Source organism: Camponotus floridanus, unplaced genomic scaffold (assembly GCF_003227725.1).
Source record: "Camponotus floridanus strain SB8 unplaced genomic scaffold, Cflo_v7.5 scaffold1, whole genome shotgun sequence".
Classification (NCBI taxonomy): domain Eukaryota; kingdom Metazoa; phylum Arthropoda; class Insecta; order Hymenoptera; family Formicidae; genus Camponotus; species Camponotus floridanus.
The window spans coordinates 4422134-4433724 of record NW_020229214.1 but is presented as its reverse complement, the minus strand read 5'-3'; the positions used below and the strand labels follow the sequence as shown (position 1 = coordinate 4433724).

Genomic DNA, 11591 nt, shown 5'->3' with positions numbered 1-11591 from the left:
GATATCTTTAATATAATTATTATAATTCTCAAACACGATACAAAATTTAACAAATAAAAAATGTTAGAACATAAAACTATGTAAAACTATGTAAAAGTCTATGTATTTTCAACTATAACTTGTTATTAAATTTATGGTTTATTGTACATTTTATCAATAATTGTTTCTTTTTATAATTATTTGAATTTATCTTAAATAATTTTAACTAACTGTTCTATTAACTGAATATTTAAAGAGAAAATATTAAATACATAATAAATTTTTCAAAAGATACTTATACTTTTCATGTTATTATAAAAAAAAAGATCTTTATAACATCCATGTTTATTCCACTTTTGTGATAAAAATTTTAAATAAAAATAGTTATTATATAAATATACATATACATAATTTTTTTCCTTAAAAATTTTCCTTAAAAATTTTTCCTTCCAAAAATAGATTTTTCGCAATTTTTCAGATGTTAAAAATTAATAAAATTTATTTATTTTTAATTTAATATTTAATTAAAATTAGGCGTAATAATTTTAACATTTAATTACAATTAGGAAGTGTAATTGTGTAGTAATTGTACCTTCGATGCATTTCGTTAAGAAAATAACGTGAAATTTATTTCATTTTCGATCGATTTCGAATGCATAAAACGACATTTTTTGTATGTAAAATTATAATATTAATACATAACAATAACTATTATACATTAGTATTTTATACACAATATTAATATTTAATAATTCGATAAACAATAATTAATTTTTTGCACATAAGATTTTTCCATAAACAATAAAAAAGTATCGAGAGGAATACTAGCAATTTAATGTAATTTTGTAATTGCGATGATATCTTTCATGTGCATAATACATATTAATAAATACTATACAGAAATAAATTAATGTATACTAATGTATACCATATATAAGAAAATAATGTTTCGTTTTTGAACAAATTTTTTGTTCTTTCTCATCATAATATGATTGGATCATAATATAATTGGCTTTCTCATAGAAAATATATTGTTAGATTAAAAAAAAAATAATCCGAATAAGTAAATGATAACGTAAAAAACAGAAAAATTCTTTTCATATTTCTTAGTCCATTAATATAATCAATATTCGAATATAAATATGTGACACACATGTTAGTTATTTTTATAAAATATTAATTTAAAAAAAATATGTGTTTACTTATATAATTTTAATTTCTGTTTTTAAATTTGTTTATAAAATTTTCGTGAAATATTTAGAGTTGATTGTGCATCGTAAAATTGTTCCAACAATAGAAATTATGTAATAATAAAATGTATAATAAAATGTATTGAAGATTGATGTGCATAAAGCATAATAATTGTATTCGTATAAATTTATGTTTGTGTGGTAATTTGAGATAATGATAAAATGTATTTTAAATTAAAAACGTTTCTATAGAAATTTATTTTTTATTCACATTTGCCAAAAATTATAAGATATTAAATCATCAAGTTACTTACGACATTTTTTTTCAAATCCATTAATGAAGTTTAACACACTATGCTACTGTAAATTATCAGTTTATCATTTACATCACATTTAATTGTGCAATATTGCATTCGTGATATATATTTTGCTGAGATTAATTTATACTTTTTATGTTAATATATAATAAAAAAATATATAGCTTTATAAAAAAATATTTTTCAGTAAAAAAGAATGTTCAAAATATCAATGTTTTTATTTCATATTAATATTGATTAATTTTATCCAAAAAAGAAATTGTTTCGTAATATCGTCAAGCAATTATTTTTCGTAATTGCAAAAATTGAGAAAGATTTTGGATTTTCGAAAAAAGGAAGAAGTAAATTTTCTTAAGTTTTATTGTCTAAACTAAATATTAAATTATACAATAACTTAGAAGTCTTTATAAGAAGAAAACTAAGTAAATAAAATAATAAGTAAGTCCATAACATATCTCAAGAAAAAAGCAGCAAAACATTTGTTTTTATACTGTTCTCTAATCTTTTCATCACATGTGCTTCTTTAATATTAATGTTTATGTGCAATACCTTCGTAATGCAAGGACTTCAAAGATCAAAGATACAAGGAAAATCAAAGATAATTAGGCGAACTGGCTTTTCTGTAAGATAAAAATTCAGTAAATTATCTTTATAAATCTTATAAGAAAATAAGAAAATCTTATATAAATGATTAAAATAATATGATTATTAATTTTAAAATTCTCTGGAAAAGAATTATATATGATAAATTTATATAATGATTACGAATATATAATTCTTATAGTTTATTGCAAGTATCTTATAGTTTAATGTAAGATATAGGTATCTTTCTCTATGTTATGATAGACATTTCAGCTGTGTTCGCTTTGACACACGCTATGAGCATCATTCTGTCTTCGTTGCACATTGAATATTAAACGAAGATAGAAACGATGTTTTCAGTGCTAAAAGCGTTAAAACGAACGCAGGCTTAATTGCACACGTGTATTCTACTGTTTTATTGCGTAATTGTCTCTAGGAAATCAGTCATTTATTGTCATTATACTCATGAATGGATGGAAAGAGATATTAATCCTTTTTTATTACTCCTCTTATATTCATAAAATCTATTTAGATATAATATTCATATGCTATATCCGTTGTTGTTTTAATTAATGATAAATATATAAACCATTTTCATATATTAATCAAAATCAAATAAAATCTGTTTTCCAAATATTTATATTATTCGCATGTTTTCAAAAATCTCCATTTTTAATATTATGTAATTTCAACAAAAAATTCATAAATAAATAAATATGATTCAACAAAATATTCAACACATTAGGATATGTAATGATTTCCTTCTCGGGATACATGTTCTGTGTTTTGCTTACATCGTGTTTTACGTCTACACCTTTTCTATATTAATTTATACACTTATTTCTTGACTCAGTTGCTACTAACACTTATATGTTTACTTCTTTATCAATTATCATTTTTTAAATCTAACAATATATTTTCTATGAGAAAGCCAATTATATTATGATCCAATCATATTATGATGAGAAAGAACAAAAAATTTGTTCAAAAACGAAACATTATTTTCTTATATATGGTATACATTAGTATACATTAATTTATTTCTGTATAGTATTTATTAATATGTATTATGCACATGAAAGATATCATCGCAATTACAAAATTACATTAAATTGCTAGATATTCAACAAAAAATTTATAAATATGATAAAAATGCAGGTTATGCAAGTTATGAAAAAAATTGTGCAGAAAAAAATTTTACATATTAATTTCCGCTTGAAACGGAATTAGTATTTCGCAAAAAGTAAATTTAAATAACTTATAACTTATAACGTACGATTTATAATGATGAAGCAAATTAAAAGTGAATTGAAATGTTGACGTGCCAACTTTTTTATTAAAACTGTGAAAAATTTTTAATTGAAAATTCTAATTTACATCTGAAATAGTTTGTTAACGTGTTATACTAACACTTATATTTTTTTTTGTTTTTTTATTTAGGATATGTAATGATTTCCTTCTCGGGATACATGTTCTGTGTTTTGCTTACATCGTGTTTTACGTCTACACCTTTTCTATATTAATTTATACCCTTATTTCTTGACTTAGTTGCTACTAACACTTATATGTTTACTTCTTTATCAATTAAAATGCACCTCTTTTCTTTCTTTCATGTAAATTTTATATCTGATATTTTTTATCAGATAATGTAGGATGTATAATTCATCGATCATACATTTTCATTAAATATTTCAAAAATTATGATGATTCATGATATCATCAAGATATAATCAAGATGATATCGATCATTAGTGATTGAAACAGAATTATGCGTGATCGCAAAGTTCTTCAAAGATGCAAAGTTCTTCAAAGATATACCTATATTAGAGTTTTTTACCGTGAGCCTTTTACCGTGTCTTTTCTCGCAACAAATTTTTTTAATCTATTTAAAATCGATTTTTCCTTAAAATAAAACATCAAAACACACTTATAATTTTCAAAAATCAAATTTACAATGAGAATCTGTTCTGTAAATATTAAAAGAAAAAATAATAAATAGTGTACTCTATTAATTTTAAACATTTCAGAATAGTGTACTCTATTAATTTTAAACAGTTTTCTCTTTAAAGAAAAAACATCTATAAAAGTCTTCTACTATTTTATTTTCCAGTTTCAATCATTTGCAATTAAATGTTTAAAATAAAAATTTTTAATCGAAGATACTCACTAGAAATTTTCTAACAGGTTTATTAAAATTTTAATAATATTGTAATAAAATTGTAATAATAAAGTTCTCATATTTTATGAATTACTATTTAAAAATAAATATTAAATTATATTGATGAAAATACAGAATCAATCAATCAATTTGTAGGAGACAACCATTTTGCTATCTTTTAAAAGAATTGAAGTTTAAAATAAGATTAAAACTGAGAATTATAAAGATATATAATTTGAATAATTTTATTAGTTACAATAAAAAATTTATGATATAATTAAAATGTTTGATATATAAGATAATTAATTTATTAAATCTTAAATTAATCTATTACTCAAAAATATCATGGTAAAAAAAATATACAAGATATTTTATATATATGTATAAGAATTGTTGCATATCATTCATCAATCAAGTATTCACATCGTTCTATGTCATTAAATGGTTGATTTAAAAAAAAATAAGTCACTATACAATAAGACAATAACAATTTTTAATCTTTTCGTAAAAATTGTTCTTTTAAATCACAGATACATGCTTGCTAAATATTCTTTATTACAATAGTAGTGCTAAATTTTTATATTTGTTAATTACAGTAAAGGGCAAGATAAAAAGTAAATCTAATAAATTTTTTATCGTAAATATTTTATCGTAAATATTTAACATAATTGTCCAGAATCCAATTTTTCATGAAATTATTATTTTATGATATTCCTAACAATCAAGAGATTTAAAAATGATATATAAAATAATATTTTTACGTATAGTAATGTGTGATAATATTGTAGCTCACATCGCTATATTAAGTTTGCTGTATTAATTTTCTATTTATTTCTCATAATATTTTTCTGATATTTCATCAATTAATAACTGCATTTCTATTATATTGTTTGAACTGCTTATTGGCTGTGATATTTGAAAAAGAAAAAATATATTAAAATACGGCGAATATTTCTAATCCAAATGTGTAAATCCCCATAATTAAATATCTATCATTTTCTGTTTATTTTTATAATAAAAATTTTATTATAAATAATTTCTTAAACTAATTTCAATAATAAATAATTTATTAAAATAATTTCAGTAATAAATAATTTTTTTTAAACTTTCCAGAAAACCTTGCAGAAAATATCATTTCTCTGCAAAATTAGAAGAAAGATAAGATAAGAATTTATTTTTAATAATTTTTGAGCACATATCTTTTTTTAATAAATACCTGATTATGTATATGCAGTATGTCGATAGAGTACTCGTGGGATTTCAGCGGGGAAAATAAGATAAAATATGTCTCGATTTCGATTTCGAATATAATACGAGGAAATAAAGATGAAATATATGTCACGATATCGATCGATTCCGAATATTTCTGGAAAACATGGAAAGATGCACAGATAATAAAGATAGATTTTTCGAATTGCAAGCTAGTAAAAGTTACGTATTTTCAATGATTCTGATGCATACCTGAATATTTATATGTAATAGTTGTGTATTTTCGTATATTTTGACGAGACTTGAGATGTGCTACGTTGATCAAGTACGAATATATAGACGCGAAACATGCACACACTAAACACTCAACGGAATCGCAATATTAATGTAAAATAGCAATTGCACACAGAAACTGATTACCAATATTTGACAATTTATGAGAAACATTTATAATATTCGTTCGCGCGCGAGATCCCGTCGCAAAAAATAAAAAATATCGCAAAACATACAGGTCGATTTGAATGCGGTTTTACAGTTGTTTTGGCGCGTTCCGTAAAATATCCGACTTCGAGAATCGCAATATCGCAAATTGCAGCACTCGAAGTATCGAAACATTGAATATGACAACGTCAGACATAAATTCTGTCACAGATTAATAGATTGCATTAGTGCGGGCATGTTCCAAAATTCACTGTCAGCGCTGAAAATCTATAGTTCACGTTACGTATATTATATATTTTCAGCGCTGGCAGTGAATTTTGGAACATATACCAGCAGTGTAGCTAAAAAGAACAGGCTTTCTGACTTCACTTCAGAAACGCTTACCGCGAAATTTCAAATTACACAATTCATTATTCTTGATTTAATCTTTATTTTATGTATGAAATAATAAAATATTAATGATTTTATCCATATCAACAAAATTCAGCTATTTGACAGATTTATTCGTTAAATATATTTTAGTATTAAATAAATGTATATAATAGATAAAATGCAATAAATATAAATTATTAATTCATTATTAAATATAATTATTAATATAATTATAATATAAATATAATCATAAATTATATCATTATAATTTTTAATTTATTTAAATACGAATTGTATTAAAATCCATCCATTATTTTTAGAATGTATAAGCAAAAGTTATAATTTTTAATATTATTGATAAAAAAATAAAATTCTAAACTTATCATTTTTAAACTTTAACATATATAACAAAAAATATAAATCATTAGTCAATTCTTGTTTTCAAAAGCCTACGGTTATAAAGTTTATATATATATGTATATAGATGTTTACATTGTCATAAATATATTACATCTTTACAGAAAAAAATCTTTATATATGCGTAGGTGAACAAATCTTATGTAATACAATACATAAATACAATTATTATTAAATATTAAAATATTTAAGTTAATATTTTAAGCCATGTGTTTCACATAAAATTGTAATATTGTGCTACATGTATATAAAATTTTAATATTAAGTTCATGTTGCATTGAGTTGATGTTTATACTTTTTTAATTAATTCACAATTATATCAATTACAATATAATTATTGTTAATATAATTTTTTCTAATTCAATTTAATATTTTGTTACTATGCTATGTTACTTTTTGTTTTTTGTATTTGACTTAATCCATTCAGATTGCAATTCACGTAACATTTGTGGTGTTAAGAGTCCTTCTGCTATTAATCTTTCAGTCAATTTTCCTCTACTGATGTTACGTTTGCCAGTTTCAGGACCTGAAAGATATATTATTCAGGATTGAAACATTTCATGTTACCAACTTATAAATAAAAATATATTTTATATATGAGATATTCTATATATAAGAAATATATTACGTCTATAAAAGTTTTGCTTTTGTGTCTGCATCTCAAAACTGTCAGTCTCTCCACCTTAACAAAACAAAATTTATACATTAATGTATTATATATAACATAAGTGGATATAAAAAATTTGAATAAATTAATTATATATATATGTATATATGTGGTATTTTAAAATAGAATTATATGTACCTGCATCCGAGTGTAATAACAAAGTTGTTAATCTAACTACTCCTTCTTCAATAACTGCATCAAGTTCCTTTTGTATATCACGTACCATTCTAGCATCCGGAAATAGATCCATGAAACGATAACTATAAATATAAAACGAATATAAAACGTAATATAAAACGGAAAATAAGTGAAGAAGATAAAGTAAAAAAATATAAATATATATGTCATTATACCTCAACCATAAATAAAGATCTAATACATCAAAGATGCCTTCTAAATGAACAAGATCAAGGATAGTCTTTGGTGTTGCAAAAGGCCATCCTATATGTTGACACAACCAACTAAATGTTATTGCATCATTCTTACTATATTGACGTGCAAACTGAAAAAAAATACTTGCTATGAATACAAATATAATTTTACACTTTGAAAATAAAGCATATTTTAAATTAACATTAAAAATAAATTTTTTAATATTTTATTTTAACTATAATACTTACTTTCAGGAACATAGTACACACATATGGCAATTTTCTATTAATTGGTGCACAACAAAATACATATCTTGTACGGAGTGGCAGTGGAACATGTTGTATCATATCGGCTAAAAACTTAAAATCATCTAAGTTGCACATAAAATATAGAGAATCATCAACTGTGCACAATGATATAAAAATATCCTGAAATAGAAAGTGTCTTATAAACCATATATAATATTAACTGCATTATTTATAAATTCCTTATTGTTTCTGACATACTATTAGATTTGACAATGTTGAATTTGGTAAATGATAAGCATATAGCTCAATTTGGTCTGCTGTTGGATGAAGACCTGCTTGTGTTATTACTTCTGGTGTTTGCTTTAACAAATTCTTTAAAGTTGGTAGATCTTCTCGTTTAAAGGTCGTAACATATCCCTGTTATATGAAAATGTATTTTAATTAATAAAATTTCTTTTATGTTATGTATAAAATCAATAGAAACAAACTAGATTATGCCTACTGTATCCCAAGCTGTACCATAACGTCCAGCACGGCCTGCGATTTGCAAAGCTGCTGACACAGATAGAATGTCCATTTCTTTTTCACCTTTTTCATTGTATGTTGGTTGAATCAATGAATAAAATATAATTCTTCGAATGTGCCTATAAAAATATTTGATTTGAACTTAACATCACTTGGAACTTTAAAGTAGAAAGCTATATATATATAGTTACAGTTTTAAATTTAACATGACATAAGACACATATGAAACTTACAAATTCAAACCCATTCCAATTGCATTAGTTGCTACTAGGACTTTACATGAATTTTTAGGATCGTTAAATTTCGCAGCTTGTGCCAGCTTGGTACCTGGTGGCAAGCTTCCATATATTACTGCCACTTCTGTTCCTCTACTTTCAAGAGAACGTGATACAGTGAATATATCATTTTTACTAAAACAAACTATACAATCTCCCGGTTTAATATTGATCAAAGAACCAAGAGCTTCGTTTTCTATCTCCAGATTTGTTAATCGCTTATATCTGCGAACTTCCACATTTTCACCTGCAGAAAAGCATATAGCTTTTACCTACATAAACATATAAGTTTAGTTAACAAATCTATTATTTTATGTTTTGAACATAATTTTATGTATAATTGTAGAATATAAGTATGAAAGATATACCAAATCTATAGCAGCAGCTTCACCACATAAATGTATTTCATCTGCAGGAATTCCCAGAAGAGCTCTCGTCCATGCCCAACCTCTACTAAGATCACGCATCAATTGAATTTCATCAATTACAGCTACTTCATCTATGATAAAACAATTGTATCAATACTATTTTCTTATATAAATGCTTTCAAAGTTATGAAATATAACTGTGACACTTACAATTACTATTTAGATTTACCATTTCTACAGAACAGGATAAATGATTTGCCGCATTATCAGCACCTTTAATATATTTTCGTTCCTCTCCAGTTAATAAATCACATGGTGTTCCCTGAAATAATATAAATATATAAATATTACTATAGTCCATTATATTGATATGACAAATATAATTAGAAAAATAAAATTGCAATTGATATCAACCCTTTCATTACACTTATGATATACTTCTGCAACCAATAACTTCAAAGGTGCACAATACACTCCACTTTTTGCATTAATAAATCTTTCTAAAGCATGATAAGTTTTCCCACTATTTGTCGGCCCAGCATGAAAGATTATTTTCCTATTTTTTGCTCTTGCTAAAGGATACCTGAAAATATAACAAAATTATAATTTATTAAAGATTTTTTTCCTTATTTCTTTTGATACATTATATATATACAGAGTGTCCCATTTTAAAAGTTCCACCCTCATAACTTTTTTAATTTTGATTGTAGAAAAAAATGTTTCAGACAAAAGTTGTATGGCTTGAAGGGGGACATAAGATGGTGTCATTAGTTTGACATTGAAGAATCACCTGAAAGTCACATCCAACTTTTTAAATGGGACACCCACCTATATGCTTTTGCATATTCTTATAGTTCATTTTGAGAGCTTTCCAAAACACTATAATTAAGTTAGTTTTCATTAAGTACTTTCCGAATTATGAGGATTAAGATCATTTCTTAATTTTACATAAACCGTAAAATATCTAGTAAAATATTCATTTTTCGATTACCCTACCTTAATACTTTTATATACAAAATAATGAAAGGAATCAATTGGTGTAAAGAAAACACATAATTGTTTCGAAGAAAAAATATGGAATTGTTAATTGCAAATTATATATTTTTTCTATATATATATATATTGAGATATAAGAATAATAATAATAATGAATAATAATCCTACTAAGTGTATGTAAATTTGTTGTTCCTTACCAGGTCGCAGGACTTCGTAGATCACCAATTTTTTTGAGATCGTCTAAACAATCAAGATGTGGAAACATTTGTTTCGCATGTCGTAGAAAATATGGAAAAAGATCAGTGACATTTCCAGCACCTTGCAAAATATCACTCAGTACTATATGAAGATCTGCAGGTAATGATTCTGTTGCTATACAATATTGTCTAAAATTTGTAAACGCCTGTCCTTGGAGATAACCTAAAATCAATATCATAGTTAGAATGTCTATACTTAATCAATATATGTATCAATTTATTATCTATATACATTGATTGCAGCTGCTATAGAACAGTTTTCTGTGAAAAACAATACTCTATTCTCTAATATTTGTTAATTAGTATATATATTTTAATACATACTATCTAATCCATTTTGCCGAGCCAATTCTTTGATTTCTGCCTTTTGTGTAAAGGCATTCAATATTCTCAAAAGATCTGTCTTCTTTATTAAAGATCCAGTCAATTCAGCACCAATGTTTATGTCATCTGGAGTTGGTTTGATAGGCACAGGATGAAAAAGAGACTCTGGCGAATGTGAACTGTCATCTTTTTTGCCTCTGTATGACTGAACACAGCTTGTGCCGAGAACTGTGGATCTATATAATAAAAGAAATGAAATAAAATATGGATTAAAATAATAGATAAAGTATGAATCAAAATATTCCTAAAAATATTCCCAATATCAGTTTGTATCGAAATCATTTAAGAAAAGGAGGTAAGGAAAGATAATAAAAGACAGATATAAATTATTTCTATATAAATATATATAAATATACTAATTATACCTGCGTGTAAATGTTACCGCCGATAAGATGCTTCTTCGCATTAGCTGTTCCGACATACTACATTTCGTAAGCATCATCTTTCATCATAAACAATTTATCAAAACACAGTAGGAAACGTGGAAATACACAATTCGCGCATTCCATGAGATTTTTGAGGTTAAACATGTGCGATCTTACCGATCATGGGTTTGTTCTTTTTAGTTGCACTGCTGCACTAGTGCAGTAAGTTGGAAAGAGACAAACATACTTTCTTTCACTCTAACTAATTGCACTAGTGCAATAGTGCAGCTAAAAAGAACAGGTCCCATTATAGCAATGTGTTCGGAAATCTTACTCGTGGAATAGAATAGCATTTAGTAGAGAACCTCTAGGAGAGAGAATGGACAACTGATCATGTGACATGTGATCAAGTTTTTCGTGATTGGCTGGCAGAAAATGTATCAATTTTAGCTATTGCGACGCCAATGCA

At 24.9% G+C, this 11591-nt stretch overlaps 1 protein-coding gene across 1 annotated transcript; it reads right to left on the bottom strand.

Moving 5' to 3' along the window:
• Positions 1–7002: 7002 nt before the first annotated feature.
• LOC105248475 (ATP-dependent RNA helicase SUV3 homolog, mitochondrial) lies at positions 7003–11343 on the bottom strand. Its single transcript, XM_011253284.3, has 14 exons — positions 11123–11343; positions 10698–10933; positions 10314–10536; positions 9535–9703; positions 9331–9442; positions 9121–9251; positions 8711–9024; positions 8455–8596; positions 8211–8369; positions 7953–8132; positions 7686–7834; positions 7471–7592; positions 7294–7347; positions 7003–7191 (listed from the first exon to the last, which is right to left on the bottom strand). Exons 1-14 carry the CDS (start codon positions 11197–11199, stop codon positions 7055–7057), a joined length of 2205 nt encoding a protein of 734 aa, XP_011251586.2. The 5' UTR covers positions 11200–11343; the 3' UTR covers positions 7003–7054.
• Between the last annotated feature and the right edge of the window lie 248 nt (positions 11344–11591).

Excerpts from the sequence above, each read along its gene's own strand:
- LOC105248475 (XM_011253284.3), bottom strand. The coding sequence starts at position 11,199 with ATGATGCTTACGAAATGTAGTATGTCGGAACAGCTAATGCGAAGAAGC. Across the intron at positions 9,704-10,313 it reads CTACGAAGTCCTGCGACCTG|GTATCCTTTAGCAAGAGCAA; the intron begins GTAAGGAACAAC and ends TTATATTTTCAG. Across the intron at positions 8,370-8,454 it reads ATGGTACAGCTTGGGATACA|GGATATGTTACGACCTTTAA; the intron begins GTAGGCATAATC and ends TTCATATAACAG.